The 16,789-nt window shown below is 35.3% G+C and overlaps 2 protein-coding genes across 3 annotated transcripts; both read left to right on the plus strand.

The window, feature by feature from the left end:
* The first annotated feature begins 227 nt into the window (after positions 1-227).
* LOC147397499 (putative glucose-6-phosphate 1-epimerase) lies at positions 228-8,561 on the plus strand. The gene is made up of 9 exons (XM_086449196.1): positions 228-366; positions 2,818-2,892; positions 4,513-4,569; positions 4,651-4,811; positions 4,972-5,112; positions 6,626-6,728; positions 6,847-6,946; positions 7,344-7,593; positions 8,246-8,561. The coding sequence occupies exons 1-8, from the start codon at positions 274-276 to the stop codon at positions 7,556-7,558; spliced, it is 945 nt and encodes a 314-aa protein (XP_086305322.1). The 5' UTR covers positions 228-273; the 3' UTR covers positions 7,559-7,593; positions 8,246-8,561.
* A 3,746-nt stretch (positions 8,562-12,307) lies between these two features.
* Positions 12,308-14,974, plus strand: LOC147397500 (uncharacterized). Of its 2 annotated transcripts, none has more exons than XM_086449198.1 (2): positions 12,308-12,587; positions 12,934-14,974. In XM_086449198.1, exon 2 carries the CDS (start codon positions 13,132-13,134, stop codon positions 14,425-14,427), a length of 1,296 nt encoding a protein of 431 aa, XP_086305324.1. In that variant the 5' UTR covers positions 12,308-12,587; positions 12,934-13,131; the 3' UTR covers positions 14,428-14,974. The 2 variants fall into 2 exon arrangements, with proteins under 2 accessions (XP_086305324.1, XP_086305326.1); XM_086449200.1 differs by having other exon boundaries at positions 13,003-14,974.
* Positions 14,975-16,789: the final 1,815 nt, after the last annotated feature.

Genomic DNA, 16,789 nt, shown 5'->3' on the forward strand with positions numbered 1-16,789 from the left:
TCAATTGTACATTAATCTTCCACGTTATCCCTCCAAGTGGCAAGAAATTCCGTCTGTGCAGGGAAGAGATTTAGAGTGTCCGTCCAAAAACATTTTCCAAAAGGCAGTAGAAAAACTGAACACTGAACATTCCTGGACCACACCAGCAAGGGTAAGTAAAGTCTCTCTCCCCCTCCCTTGACGTCTATATATACGAATAGAGAATTTCTGAGTTTTCTTTGTTTCGAACACAGGAGGTATCTGTTCCAGTTGATGGAGCTTTGAGCGATAGACATGTCGAGCGAATGGGTTCCTGTTAAAGTCTCTAAGGGCATCAATGGCCTCGAGAAAGTTGTCTTGAGAGATGTCCGAGGCAGTTCTGCAGAGGTTCGTTCTCTCTCTCTCTCTCTCACATTCACACACACACGCACACGCACACGCGCGCGCACACACACACACACACACATCTTTCTTTGATTTCTGGATACGATTCTGATTCAATTGAACTTATTTCGATTTAATTTCATTGTAATTTGGATCGATTCAGCTGGATCTGTTTTTCTACATGTTAATATCCTGGATCTGATTCTTGATGTATTATTTGTGTTGTTCTTTAATTATTTCGTGAAATATCTGTTCGAACTTTTGTTTTTTTGTTGAATTTCTGGTGATAATTTATTATATCTTTCTTATGTAGAGAAATTAAACTGGATTTTCTTTCAAGTATCGAATTCACCGAGAAACTGAGAAACTTAGTGATCTTTTGGTTTATTTCATGTGGATATTATGCATGCAAATCGAATTTTGTCTGTTTCCCTTGTATCGATTCTTGTTATGGTTTGTTGGCTGTTCGATCTTTTCTAAGTGATTCCATTACCTGGATGCAGATCTTTAGCATGTATGCAATTTCATTTATACAATGTTCTTCGCCTTCTCTGTAATGCAAGTTTTATCCACTGATTGTAAAGATATGTGGAATTACTGTGTTCTTATTTATTTTTAACTATCATTCTTTGCAAAGATGATATTATCCTTCCCACAATTAAAATCAGTGAATGGTTTTATCCAAAAAATGTTATGAAGGTTTGTTTGTTGTGGATTTGAACTGTGACAAGTTCATTCTAATGGCCTTAAATGGAGCTGAAATATGAGAAAATGGATAACCTCTAGGCATCTTCATGACGAACCTTTTGAATGTCATTCGATTTTATTAATCCTTTCATTTTGCGGTTATTTCAAGAAATTAGTGCACTGGTTAAGATCGTCATTGGACGGGTGTGTGAAGCCTAGAACTTATGATTATATAGGTCTGAACTATTTCGTTTCAGTTTCATCCACAGTTTTGTGATGGAAGTTGGTTGGTATTGATCTGACTTCTTTGCAAGCTGCAGTTAATAGGTGAATGTTGATCGTAATACGTCCATGTATGTGCTAGTGTACAGAAGTTGCAATATATTATTAGACAATTGATCTGGCTCTTCAAATGGAGTTCAAAATTGCCAGTTGTCAAGTATCTCACCATAGATGTTGGGCAACGGAAATCACTTAAGAAGTGGCATGTTGTTTGTGATTCATGAAGAAAAATGATGTGGAGGCTTGATATGAAGGTGACATAGAAATGGGCATGTGGAACACTGTTTGAAATAAATGTGAGGTGTCAGTGATGTGGCCAGGTTCCTGCAAACTTCTGATTAAATTGAGTGAGAGAACAAAAAAAGAAAAAGAAAATGAGAAAAATGGCAATAAGGGAGGATTTTTTAGGAAAATAACTTTAAAAAAATGAAGTGCCTGGTGTCTAGTGGTTCAGAGCCTTTGTTAATACACTGTTTGTCAAAAGTATTAAACACAAAGGGAATTGCCTGAAAAAAAAAAAAACTCTACGTTTTTTTTATAATAAGATTTTGTGTAAATGGATGAGAATCAATCAAGGAAGAGGAGGTCGAGCAGACCTCTCACAAAGAAAAAAAAAACGAAAATTAAAAACAAAACAAAACAAACAAGAGAAACAAAAGCAACCTTCTCACTCGCACTTCATACACACCAACTCCCACCTAAACAAGAAGTCTTTGAAGAAGGCTCCCTTGAACACCATAGACCCAGAGAAGATAAATGTCAAAATACTAACACTGACCTCTTGGATAGAGTGTTCTTTTTCATCAAAACCACAATTGTTCCTCTCCGTCCAAATGTCCCAACAAACAACAAATAGGGTCAAACTCCATTGAATTCTTTATGTGAAATTTAGAGCCAAGGTATGTCAACTTTGAAAAAGAAATGCCTTCGAGCCTAAACTCGAGTGAAGGGACACCTTTTCCTACTTTTTTTATAGGTTCCATTCCGTCAACTGTTGTTCCAATTGGTACTTTGGCCAGGTCTCCTTTGGACCCTGCTTTTCCTTGTAGAACGAGGAAAGCACCATAACAGATGAAATAGGGAAAGAAATTTGACTGCACTATATGGGAGAACATGCAATGGATGAGCAAGTCATTAAGAAATTCATTGCTTGGTTTACAAAGATAGCTGAAGTTCATGTAAGTAATCTCATCTAACGTGTAGAGCATATTCAAAATGTGAGACCTACTAACTCTAACAATCTATTACACACCTAGTTTGCTGAGAAAATATTTTTTCAAAATGGATTCTTCTTTCTGTTGGTTTGGCTCCCTTTAGTTTCTTGATTTTTGTTTTGGTGTATATTGAACTATTTCTGTTAAAAAAATCATAAAATAGTAAAATACTGCTTGGAAGAAATATCAAACAACAATTTGCAGTCCATCATGGACACAAAAGTATACTACATGAAAAAAGTTAATCATGATCTTACTTGTTTGTTTTCAGGTGTACTTATATGGGGCTCAGGTGACATCTTGGAAGAATGACCATGGGGAAGAGTTGCTTTTTGTCAGCAGTAAGGTAGTATACAGTATTCTTTTGAGTTTTGAGTCAATCTTCACAGCGTTTTATGCTGTCTACTGTTTCTGATGGATTAAAATATTAGTTTCAGGTCCTGTATTGACTTTATATACCTGTAAATAAAAACAAATGGATTTCTTTTTTAAGGGTAGCACCTATGTTGAGATTGACTTTATATACCTGTTTTGGGCTTTCTATATCCTTTATATCTCACTAGGAGCTCTGACTTAGCCTTTCAATTTTGCTTACTCATTATTGACTCGACCAAGGATGAATCAGATGTGAGAATTTTTTTGCTAGGCTCCTTTGTATAACTTTATTTTAAGAGACTGGCTTCTGCATTGCTAACTTTGGTATCATCATCTGAGATTTCTCATGCTTCTTTTTTCTTTTGTGTCTTCCTCCTGAGTTCTATCTTGTTGTTATATGGCATTCTTTTGGTAGACTCCATTCTTGTAGCTTTCTTTGAAGCTTCTTTCATGTTCTTAATTAATTCAAGGGTCCACCCCAGGTTTGTTAAACAACTGCCTAATGGTCATGTTTTGAGAGCTGAGTTGAGAGCTTTGATTGTAGATGAAAGGGAGTTATTTAGTAGAATTGTTGTCTCATTTCGTCAGTAGATGGGTGAATGCTACTACCTTTTCCAGAAGTTTCTTGTGAATTGCATATGGGTTTATCACCAGTCAATAGATCAACAACAAAGTCACATTAATTGGGCCTTTCCTACATCAGGAATCTTGGAGTATGGTACCTCATTTTCTTTGCTTATAAGGTTCAATATTTGAGTTGCAAATATTGTTTTCATGTATCAGATGTTTGTAGATACTTTTTTTTTTCCCTATTGTTTTCATAAATTTTGCAAATATTGTTTCTCCCTAGTTGCTTGAAGATCTGTCTTCGGTGCTTCATTGCTGCATCCAGCTCAAAAATGACCTAAGTTGGTGTGGATGTGTCTTGTTCTTCTCCTTATGATGCCACAAAAATATTCCTGTCCATATGGACGCTGTCAATCTTTTTAGTCTTTACTTTACAAGAGCTTCCTATGTCAAATCATGCATCTTCTGACTTCATGCTGGTTACAGCTGTCAATGGGCTGGGTTCGGGCGGACCAGATTGGGCCAATTAATAAATCATTTAAGTCCAAACCCAATTGGGCCTCAGCACGACCCACACAATTTCGGGCCTATTTGTGGCTGGTCTGTGTATTAAATAATTTATTTTTTATGTTCAAAAACCACTCTCACAAACTCTTGAACACACAGCCTCTTTATGTGAAATTTCTTCACAAATCATTTTTCTACAAGTACTTCCTGTACGAATCTATGCAAAATATTTTATGTATTAGTAGTTGGACCGAACCAAGCTACCCAGTGGGCCTAGCTCTCAAACCCGGTCCGTGATGGGCCGGACTGGATTGGTCCAAAGCTTGGCTCATTGACAGCCCTAATAATGGTATTATGTAACCCCTCATTGAGATAAGTTTGCATGTTATTCTGGCATAATTATTTTGCTTGTTTTAGTAACAATCAAAGGGATGAGTATAATTGGGGCCCTCTTTCATTTGTTACCAAGTTCTAACTTCCCTTTTTTTTTGTGGAAAAAATTGTATGCTTTGTGTAGGCTAATTTCAAGCCTCCAAAGCCCATACGTGGAGGTATACCAATATGCTTCCCTCAGGTAATTACTTCTCTTTGCATTTACCCTTTTTGACTTTGCTTGTATTCATCTTTTCAAATCAAAAGTGATCTGCATATGTAGTTTTCAAGTCATGGACCTCTTGATCAACATGGATTTGCAAGGAACAGATTGTGGAGCATCGAGGCCAATCCACCTCCGTTTCCAACAAATAGCCCCAATAAAACTTTTGTTGATTTAATTCTTAAGCCATCTGAAGAAGATATGAAGATCTGGCCCCACAGGTAGACATTCCTATGAATTGGTCATCTTTGTTTATAACATTTTAGTATTTAGATCAATGTCAATTTTATAGTTGTTTATTTATTATCTATTTTTGCATAATATTGTGAAACTGTTTCCTTTTTTGGTTGGAAAAACTTGATAATTTGTGGTCATTTGCAGTTACGAATTTCGTCTTAGAGTAACTCTGGGACCTGGAGGAGATTTGATGTTGACATCTCGCATCAGAAATACCAGTGCTGATGGAAAACCATTTACATTTACGTTTGCGTATCACACCTATTTTTCTGTTTCTGATATAAGGTATTGTCAGCAGTTTCATACATGCTTGCTGTCATTTTGTTTTTTTCATTCGATGTTAGTTCTGGGGTTTATTTGATTAATAAAAGTCATATCTCCATTTCACTTAAATAATTGAAATCGGCAACAATATAGATCTCTACAATGATATTCCTCTTAAACAACAAGTGTTTCATCATGTCATATCTATTATGTTGAGAATATTGTATATATTCCTCCATGTATTCTTTGTATAACAGAAAGTCCAGTTCTAGTTATGGCCATATTTCAGTGCAAATTGATACCTATTGTTGGATAAGTCATTGGGTTTGAGTATGGAGCTTTAGCCATGATGTTGTTTCTTAAGTATATCACTTATTGGGCTGGGAAAGGTGATGGGGACATGGGTTGGGATTTGAGAGTCCCAAACCATGCCGAGACCGATTTCCTCAGAGATACAGACTTGAAAACAAGTTACCTTCAACTACGTGAAATCTAGTCGTTTTATGCGACAACCTGAGACATGGGTGGAGCCTGATTTCTGAAGTATTTGGCTGATTATCATAATTATTCACTTGGTTCATGAACTAACTGAACGGGGATTATGATCTTGTGGCTGAAAATTTTAGTGTTAGAAAATTTAATAATTTAAATTAAGACAATAGTTGAAACAATTTTGGTTCCAACCATTGCTTTGACAAATGCAAAATTGTAATGCCAACATGGGTAACTTTTTGTTGTTAAAAGTTTTTTTTTTTTTTTTAAATTTGCACCCCTTGACCTTTTGACCAAAGGTTGCTTTGACAACTATTGATCCTTGTTTATTTGATTTAAAGGGTTCTTTAGGCACCCTCCATCTATTTAAAAGGACTGTTTTTACTCATTTGAGTACAAAACTCATTTGAAAATCTTGTCTTATTTTCACTACAATTTGATTATTCCAATCAAAAATGGTTTATCGATATTTTTGTGTTCGGTGAGCACAAATGAATTCAACAAATCAATCACAAGAATACTTAGTTATTGTATCTTGGAACCAGTTTTGCTGGTAATCCCATAGCCGATCACGATATTTGTGTTAGGGGCAAACATCGTTTTAAAGACAACAAATATGTATCGTTCCTAGAATGACTTTATGTTTATTACTTTCTCTTTTTCTTGCATTGCTGCTCCTCTACCATGTTTGTAGCATCCAAGCTGTATTATATATAAACATTATACTGATGATCTGATATACGTGATACTAGCTCCTGGTTAATAAACGAACAAAAAGCCTGATTTATTGCTAATGAACATCAAGTTTATATCACTGTATTTGTTTATAAAGTGATAACATATACTGAAGTTTAGAAATGTACATTATGTGCTTAACTGGTCATTAACTTAAAATTTCTTGACGAAAAAAAAGCCTGATTTATTGCTAATGAACATCAAGTTTATATCACTGTATTTGTTTATAAAGTGATAACATATGCTGTAGTTAGAAATGTACATTATGTGCTTAACTGGTCATTAACTTAAAATCTCTTGTGTTCAGTGAAGTGCGTGTAGAGGGACTGGAGACAATTGATTTTCTGGATAGTTTGCTGGGCAGGGAGCGGTTTACAGAACAAGGGGATGCAATAACATTTGAAACAGAAGTTAGTATTCGTTTTTTGGGGATATATAGTTGTTTTCCTTTGTTTTTTTTTTTTCTATTTCTATTCCCTCCTCCATGTTGCTTATAATACTTATTTCATTGTTTCTATGTGCAAATAGGTAGACAAAATATATGTCAGCACGCCTACCAAGATTGCAATTCTGGACCATGAAAAGAAAAGAACGTTTGTTTTGAGGAAAGATGGACTTCCAGATGCTGGTGAGTTAATTTCAAGTCAATGTTTCTGTCGCAAGTAAAACTAAAATGGTATCAACCAAGACATTCCAAAACATTGAATGTTTCAGCGTCAAATGTTCTGTTCTGGTTTCATCTGAAACCACATGCTACCAAAGATTCTGAAATGGCAACCCAAAAAAAAACATTAAAGTTACGAAGTAATTCTCCTCTATCCTGAACATGGTATTATGTATTGATATGTACTGTAATTTATTGAATAACACTTACCATTATTCCAGGCTCCGGTAGGGTACATTATAATTCTAATAATAAGCAAGTCTCCTTGTTTAGAAACCTAAATGCTCGGCATAATTGTGTACAGTTCTCTAGAATACCATGACTACACATTGATTGCTCACTTGTTTCTTTCCCTCTACAGTGGTATGGAATCCTTGGGACAAGAAAGCGAAGGCCATGGCTGATTTCGGGGATGATGAGTACAAGCATATGCTGTGTGTGGAAGCTGCAGCAGTGGAGAATCCCATCACACTGAAACCTGGGGAAGAGTGGAAAGGAAGGCAGGAACTATCTACGGTTCCTTCTAGTTATTGCAGTGGGCAACTGGATCCCCAACGGGTCCTCCAAGGCAGCTGAATGATCAAGATCTATCTCATGCATATGCTGTACAGGTACACTGCCCATACATTTGATTGTATTTATAGTTTTTTTTTTTGGTTTTTTTTTTTTTTTTAATATCAAATCCAAAAGTTGTAAGAGTGTTAGAACCTGCTATCAGTTTGGAAACTAACAAAATTTTGGCTGTTTCAATGTTCATTCCCCTACCCCCGACAACATCTTGTAATGTTCTTAATATAATGGTATTCTTCAAAGACTTAAATACTCATTTGCACCCAACAGTGTGTCACCTCAAACCCAAAAATATAGCTAATAGATACAACTGCACAATGAATGGTCTTCCCAACTACCAAACCTGATTTCTTTTGTTGCAGTTCAGTTTTAGCCCCGAGTCAAATGCTTCTGGTCTCCGTTGGATCCAATTTTGTATTTTTCCCCTGTTGTCTCAAAGTAAGGTCTCACCAATCATACAGACTGTACACTTAGCGTATTCTTGGGCTTGCACTCATTAAGAAACAAATAATGGATTTTTCGCTTTCACTCAGACACTCTTGTTGAGTTCCGGGTTTCAGTTTCCCATTCTTCTTTTATTGTTTTGTTTGTTTGCATTCGTAATGCTTGGATCATCAGATTTCTCTTGCTATTATTATTATTTGCATTCTTAATTTTGAGTATCGCTAAGAAACAATTAATGTGTTTTTGCAGACCCTTGTTGCATTCTGGGATCAGGGCTTGACAGTGAATTCTGGCTGAGTTTGTTTTTTTTGGCTGGCAGCCAGATTCATTTGCAGAACTTTCTATCTAATAATAATGCTTTCATGGAGTACTATTTGGTATGTCAAAGTTGACAAAAAGGGAAAAAAAAAAAAAAAAAAAAAGGAAAGAAGACTTGAACGTCTAGGCTTCGATGGCCAGTGCTTGTTTTTGTAAATCTTTTGGAGGGGGCTACTTTGAATGGGTTTTAGACAATCCAAAGTTCTGGAAATACAAATAGATAACTAGACCCCTTTCACATCTTCAATCAATTGGTATGGCTTTTAATCATCTAAAGACTCTAGTATTGGTAGTAGAGATTAGTGCCTTCCTAGAAGTACTTCCATTGGAAGCACATCTACTCCAACTGAGGCCTTAATTTCTTTGTTCCCATGGTAACCTGCTGGTCCAAGCATATTCATAATTATTTTCTGGCATCAAGAATAAAAGCCATTTGAGAGCGATATGACAAAGATGATGTTTTGCTAATTAAAAGAAATTTGACAGTTTCAAATCTTTTTCAAAGATGAGAGCTCAGATTGAAGATTCTATGACAAAAGTGAAAAATCTAGGATAGGAATGACTTTACTTGAATTTATGAGCTCTTCCTTTCACAAGTCCCTCAAATGTGGAAGAACAAAAAATTAAAAAAAAAAAAAAAAATCGTCTATCAACAACCAACGGGATGTACTCTCTTCTGGGGAAATATTTGACAATTTGATCTAGTGTACATTATTTTCTATAGAGGACTACAAGGCCCGACGTGGTTTCTTTCAAGATTGCTTGGTAGATCATAAGAGCGTTTTCTCCAATTCTACAAGATCGCTTGGAGATCATATTGTACACTTTATTTCCTCTTAAGGTTCTAGTTTTGCATTTACATTTTACGGAGTCCAAGACATTTATTTATTTTTCCCCAAAAAATCATGGGAGCGCTAATTCCTTGAATTATGGCTTACATGGCATGTGTTAGGGTGTGGGAGGATGGCTTCAATCCTCCACCCTGGGTGCATGTGATCCAGACTCTTGTAGGAATATATGGATCAAGATGGGCAGTTCCTCCATTCTTGGATGCACTAGTTCATAAAATAACTGATATGCCCTTCGGGGAGTAGCAAGTTGTGGGAGCAAATGGCGAATGACTATTGCCCTACCTTGATTCCATTAGAAATTCTATTGCAGAATTGTGCTAAATTTCATATGCGGCAGTTCAGCCAAGATCGCTTCATTAATTGAGGGAAGAATTAGCAAGAATTGGATTTTTTTTAGGAATTAGTTAGACAATGTGTGGTTGGTAAACAAGGATAGGTTTTTTTAAGAAAGGCACAGAATGTATCGACAAATATGCAATATGATTCTACAAGATCTATTTTCGTTAAGTACAGATTCTAGCAATCCATAGATCATTTCAATTCCATTTGTAATGAAGATTTAAAATATCACACATCGATAAATCCAAAAGATATTCAACAATTAAAAGAAAGATTGATTCCGTGGGATCCTTTCTTTTCTTCAAATAGAACAAACAAAATTAGAATCAGATTGATTCCCAAAATGCCTTTTTGGTTATTCCTCAATGTCCCGAATATTCACGGAATGTGAGAAGTAAGTGAATAATCATCTGTTTTAAGAAGAAATCAAAAGATTTCTTGGGAATCCTACAAGATTAATTCGCTCTTCTTTCTCTGGCAGATGGTCAGAACTTCATCTGGGTTCAAATCCTGGATGAAATTTAATATAAAAAAATTATTTTGTTATTTTTTTTTGTAAAATTTATTAAACACAAATGAACATGCTAATAATAGTTAAATATAAACCTATAAATAAATAGTACAAATGAACATATATATCTTCATTGTAAAATGATTTGTAGTTTTAAACTTAAATTAAATCTACAAATTGGTTTCATAACTATTAGAGGCATGTTGTGGCAAGTTTCAAACTAATATCTTCGACTAACTTGAATACATTTTAATGTACTTATATTAAAAACTCATCTTGAGCAAATGTTTCGGTTAGGAAAAAAATAGATACCATCTCAACCAAAATATTATGAGAACCTCAAAAAAAAAAAAAAAAAAAAAATCCTGAGATAATAAAAAATATTTTTCTTAATATTCAATATTTCAAGGTCAATATTTTGTTTCAATATCAACTTCAACCAAAATGTCTCAAACAAAACATTCTGGAACAGCACAAAACTTTAAACCAAGGATGTATTCACACTTATAGCTCTGATCACTTTTAGTCACATGTATTTATTAATTTGATTATGACAATAACATCCCCTTCAAAAAATTGATTATGACAACAAAATTGACCAAATTTTCTTTTCTCGTTTAAAATTTGAAAAACAGTAAATCACGTTTTCCTATCACATGCTTGAGGGCCATTGATGAGAGTTTGAACTTGGCATCCACCATAGTTCTCTTATGCAGGGAAATCTTTAGAGTGGAGAGTTCTAATCTCCTTTCTTATGGAGAAAAACTTAAGAGAGCTACTATTCCCACCGCAAGTTTTACTCATTACACCCCAATTAAATATAAAGAAAAATAGGGTGAATCTCAATTTCGTGGTGGGCTATATGATGAAATTTCGAGTTTGGTACACTGTTCATTTTAATTCCCAAACATGCATTCATCATTTTCATAATCTACAAATTTGTGAGTTCATCACTTTTAATATCTACGAATTCGTAGATATACCAACGAATTCATTGATTATAAAAGTGACGAATTTACTCAAAATGCATGTTTTTGAAATTAAAATGAATAATCTACGAAAAGCAGAATTTGGACATAAGTTGCACACGTTTTTGAGAAAAATCCCAAGAAAATAAGTGACTGGTTGAGATTAAATAAAAGTTGAGGTGTCAAATAGAAGATCTCCCATGCTTTTTTGCTAGTTTTGTTTTTTATTTTTTTGTATTTTTTTGGGGTTTAAGATTTTATATGAGCCTAATCATAATTTTAAACAACTACTGAAATTGTTTGAATGATTGTTATGATGTTTTGTAATGTTGAGATTATAATTTGAGCGAAACCTTTGTAATGTTTGAAGAGTGTGTTTTAAATCTTTAATTAGTGTGTGATAAATAATTTAATGAATTAGAGTGTAATAAGTAAAAGTTGGGTGCCTATAGAAGCTATCCAATTAAAATACATTATTATTTGCAACTATATAAACCCCCCAAAAGAATAAGAAGAACATGTTCTCTGCATAGACAGCTGTGAGAAGAAGTATCCATAGACACCACCACCTACGTTGAAAATCCATCTATGTCACAACTCATTAAACAGGAAAAAACGTTCCCTTATTTAAATTCAGAAAACATAATAATAGAAACATATATAATTAAACCTATAAACAAGAATAAATTAATTTTTATTTATTAGTAATATACTTGCATTATAATTTAATTTTGATTCTAAAATAAGTGGAATTAGAACCGTGAACAATCATAGTTATCCGTTGATTCAATTCTCAAGAATCTGATGGGAAAAGAAAATTTCAAATTATTATATAAAAAATTAACATATTATCCATAAAATATCACCATAATTAAAATTCTTTTTCTTTACAAATAATAAATCTCTAAAAGAGACAATCCATTTTAACTCCCTTGCATAATTTATATAAAATATGGAAGAGCTTTATATATTATATACTAATCTTTTAATACGTAAGAAAACCTTAAATCATATATAATATAAAATCAAATGATTTAAAATAAATCGATTCTAAATATTGTGGGTATCCATCAGATAAAACCTAATTGTTCTGATTTCAATATTTCATTTTCATGTTAGACCCAATTCTAATCAGTTAAAACTAAAAGGGAACTAGAATGAGGACTTTTGGTTTGGATTATGTTTAAATGGGTAGGCATTGACACTCCAACCAACTCAAACTCCCATTTGTAAGAAAATCCGACTGTGGAGACTTCTTCCCTCCACTGTCTGTGTAGATAGAAATTCCCATATTATTACATCAATTAAAAAATAAAAAGCGAAAAAGAGACGTGAAAGAGAGGGGGACAAAGAAAAACGAGAACTAGAGAGAGAAAGTACTTGCAGGGATTGAGGGGTGCAATCTAATTCACAGAGAAGAGCGCGAGAAATATAAATTTAGAGAGAGAGAGAGTGTGTGTAAGAGAGAGACGAAGCTGACGAGCATCCCAAACGAAGAAAGAAGAATTGAAGCGACGAGGATCAATCGAACGAAGCTGTCTCCAAAGATGCGTTTTTTAATCTAAATCGTTCTCAGTATCTGAAGAAGCTCGGAAAAAAATAAGGTCAGCTTCAATTTACCTTTTTTCAAGCTCAAATCCTCTTCTTTTATTGTTTCGTGTGTTCTTCTCTGCGAATTTCAACTTTCAATTCGAACTCAAATCCATTGGACGAACTAACACACACAGCACGCACACCTCGAACGAACTCAAATTCCTTTGTGATCCATCTCGTATTGAGTTCGTTTCGCGGATCACAATCGAATTCCAATACTCAAGTAGAAAAAAATGAGGGTTTTGATTTCTAAGGATAGAAAATTTTGAAAATTTGGAATGGTTTTTATGCTTCTGTTGGCACTGTGATACCTGCATGGGGAACTCAGATTTGTGGGTCCCACCGATTTGTTTATAGGTTTTTCTGATAATTTGAAGATGACATTGGTGCCTACTGCATTGTCCTCTTTGAACGTCGCGGAATTAGGGCAAGGTTCGGGTGATTGTGTTTATCGCAGTTGGAAGCGTTGGAAACCCTAATTCTGTTTGGGGAATTGGGGTTTCAAGGATTGGGGGTTTGTGCATTTGTTTTATGGACTCTACCACGGATTGAGAAATGCAACCGTCACAGCAGCAACAGCCTCGGATCAATCTCACCGACTTGAAGGCTCAGATAGTGAAGAAACTCGGGCATGAGAGATCGAAGCGGTACTTTTATTATTTGAATGGGTTATTAAGCGAGAAACTAAGTAAGGGTGAATTTAATAAGTTATGTTTTCTGACAATTGGAAGGGAGAACTTGCAATTGCACAATCTACTGATACGTTCGATTCTGAAGAATGCTTGTCATGCAAAGGTCCCACCACCAATCCACGAGAAGGAAGTGCCGCCCAAGTTCTCGGAAACGATAGGGAAGAAATCTTCTTCGGGAGAAGATGGGTATCAGAAGAATGGGCCATCCCCAACCTCGACTTCAGGTCCTACGCCACTCATTTGGTCAAATGGGGATGTCTTGCTAATGTCGCCACGGAAGATCAGGTCTGGGTTTCGTGATCGGAGGACAAAGGATAGGCCTAGCCCTCTGGGACCAAATGGGAAGACAGACTTCACATCTCATTTGTCAAACTCACCGAAGGTTGGTATCATAAAGGGTATTACAGAAAACGGGGATTTGAACTCGTACGATTTCCAGAGACTGGGGCAACAACATCAAGGAATTGCTGAACAACCTGAGAGTGAGCTTGATACTTTGCTTCAACGTCCTACAAAAAGACCACGAACGAAGAGATCTCCAGATGAGCCGGTTTCTGTACATGGCAAAGGTCCTGCTGAAGTAGTCATCGTTGAAGATGGGGAAAAGTTGGAGTTGGGAAATAACTCCAACTCTGCTAGAAGTCCGCTCCGTGCTCCTCTCGGGATCCCATTCTGCTCAGCCAGTGTGGGTGGGGCCCGTAGGGCTTTGCCTTCAATAAGCAGTAGTAGTAGTAGTTTTGCTATTGCTTCTGAAAGTGGTGAATTACCCAATACCGAGACATTGAGGAAACGTATGGAGCATATTGTTCGAGGACAAGGCGTTGAAGGGGTGTTGACTGATTGTGCTAATTTGTTGAATAATGGGCTGGATGCGTACTTGAAGCGGTTGATAAGATCCTGTATGGAGATAGTTGGGGCAAGGCTTGGACATGAACCAAAAAAGCAACCTCTTCACAAGCAACAGCCGCATGGGAAGGTTATTAACGGCATCTTGCCAGGTCATCAATTGCAGATGCAAACTAACATGCAAGAACAGAGAACCCATTGCCCTATCTCTCTGCTTGATTTCAAGACAGCGATGGAGCTAAACCCACAGCAGCTTGGAGAGGACTGGTCGTTGCTGCTTGAAAAAATATGTATGCATGCGTGTGAGGAATAAAGCATCCAAAGCAAACTTTGGTTTTGCCCAAGCTGTCTTTGGGATTGGTCCCTGATGGTCGAAGGGATAATTGTTTATGGAAACCGTCGATGTGATGACTTTTCCCTTGTGGCCATGATGAATCCCTTTGAAAAGTGGGAATTGGAGCAGAAACCTGTGTATTCTTCAGCTGTGGGTGCACAATCGATCAAGAATACATTTAACAGCAGCCATTCAATTGGGAATTTGGACGAAAAGAAAGAAAGTTTACCCATTTTTTGGTTGCACTTGTATGTTTGGCATTTGTGTTGGGATGTCTCACACCATCACTGCAGATCTCAAGCGTTGTAATTTATAGCCCAGAATGAGGAAATTTAAGGACAGTTTTGTAGGTTACTGTTGTGTAGCTTGGTAAAAGGTGCAATCGTGCATGAATGGATGGAAGTGTTGCGGTGTATGTATTATCAAATCTGAAATTTATTTGAGTCTCGAAATTAACAACTTACCCTTCCATAATATTATTTTTATGACTTTATTTGAATAATCCATCCAATTGACAACTCAGAAATTACCTTCTATTTCTTCTGGCTTTTCAATACTCTCCCAGTTTGTTTATCTGGTTTTCTAAATTATGTGATATTTCCATTGTGAACAAAATTCTTGTGTTAATAAATTTTCTTGATTGTGGAAACTTACTCTTTGTGGTCTTCTGGGTTTGAAAAGGCCGGTGCACCAGATACTGGAAAAACAAACCCAGCTTCTTTCAGAATAAGAAAGAAAGAAATAGAAATCTATTTTTCTCCAATGAGATTAAACTAATTTGGTTTAGGCTACAGCATCTATGTAGGCATCATATCCTATTCATTTTCAAAATAATATGAGAATAGAACGGTTGCATGCACAAGCTAAACCCAACATGCAAACATACTTCACAATTAGGGATTCTCCTTGCAGCCTCCGTTATTTGTTTTTATTTGAGTTACAGTATTGTATCACCGAACCAAAAAAAAAACGTATTAACTCCGATTGGAAGATTCTATTGAATATAGCTCCATCTAGAATGTCTCCTACAAAGCTCATTTCAGAGTGGTTCTTTGTCATGCACACGGTATTAAATTTAACATATTTCCATGAAATATACCTTAATATTTATATTTTAACAGACATTGAGAGGAAACATTTCTGAAATATTTCCATTTCCATGAAATATTTTTTTATACTTTTATATTTTAAAGTATTGTATAATTTATAAAGAGTAATAAATTAATAATAAATGAAGACATGTACTGGAAAGCCCATTGCATATAATTTCGAATACTTTTTCTAGTGGTCTAATTACTTGCATGATCTAATATTCATAATTTAAAAATATTTTAAATTCAAACAAAATTTTAAAAAATAGAAAGCATAGGGCACCCGTAGTTTGTCGGTCTATGCGGTTATGACCTCTGTAGGTTGTAAGTCAGTTACTCTTGATTTTATCTACCAACCTGACATGATCATTAACATTTGAATGTGTAAGTAGAGTATGAGATTTGACGTATCAATGAATTGCGTGTGCACGTACCTATAATATTGCTCTTGCTTTCTTTTCCTCCAAATTGTTGATTGCGGTAATGTGAGCTGTGATGTGCTTTTGTGCTTGTTATATTGCTTCCTAAAATATTAAAGTATATTTGATATGTTTTCTGTGAACACTATTATATTTCCACAATTTATGAAATTCTACAAGTATTTGGGTATCGATTGAACATTGAAGTATATACTTCTATTTCCAAGCTGACCCAAATATAGACTAAAATTTATATATAAAACTTTGGACTCATGTACACTGCTACACATTTAATCACAATTCGGTTATAGGTAATCATTATGTTAATGCTTGTTAGAAAAGAATTCATTTATGGAATTCCTTAGATGAGTTGATTAGTTCTATTAATTGTAGTTTTGATTGTTGAAGAGATCCCCATGTTGCTGACTTGATTTTAATCGAACTGTTCTATTTTTATTTTTTCGTTCTTTGGGGTTGCCCTTGTTCTTGTATCTTTTGCACTATATTCAGGTAGATTATCTCGACCCCTGTTTTCTTCTTTAATTGCATTTGACTTGAAACAAAAAAAGTTGTAAAATGAAACATGGAAAATGGTCTCAAGTTTGACTCTTCGTAACAACTTGTGGCATGCTTCATCCAAGTTCTCTGTTATCATTGAAGCAAGTGACTTGATCATCATTTTGTTTAAGATTACGTAGACAATATTCAGATGAAAAAATATAAGTGACTCTTCCAAGTAAAATGAATTAATAAAGGCATCTTGAAAAATCCATGATCCCATTCTAAGCACATCTTTAACCAGCAAATCCTTGAATCCTAAACTAGCTACAC

The sequence above is a fragment of the Akebia trifoliata genome, chromosome 8 (assembly GCF_017979445.1).
Source record: "Akebia trifoliata isolate Shusen 1 chromosome 8, ASM1797944v1, whole genome shotgun sequence".
NCBI lineage: Eukaryota > Viridiplantae > Streptophyta > Magnoliopsida > Ranunculales > Lardizabalaceae > Akebia > Akebia trifoliata.

What these genes read in the sequence shown, in the direction of transcription:
- LOC147397499 (XM_086449196.1), top strand. Translation starts at nt 274, where the DNA reads ATGTCGAGCGAATGGGTTCCTGTTAAAGTCTCTAAGGGCATCAATGGC. An exon ending in CAATAACATTTGAAACAGAA is followed by an intron (nt 6,729 to 6,846) that starts GTTAGTATTCGT and finishes ATGTGCAAATAG; the next exon opens with GTAGACAAAATATATGTCAG. An exon ending in AGATGGACTTCCAGATGCTG is followed by an intron (nt 6,947 to 7,343) that starts GTGAGTTAATTT and finishes TTCCCTCTACAG; the next exon opens with TGGTATGGAATCCTTGGGAC.
- LOC147397500 (XM_086449198.1), top strand. Translation starts at nt 13,132, where the DNA reads ATGCAACCGTCACAGCAGCAACAGCCTCGGATCAATCTCACCGACTTG.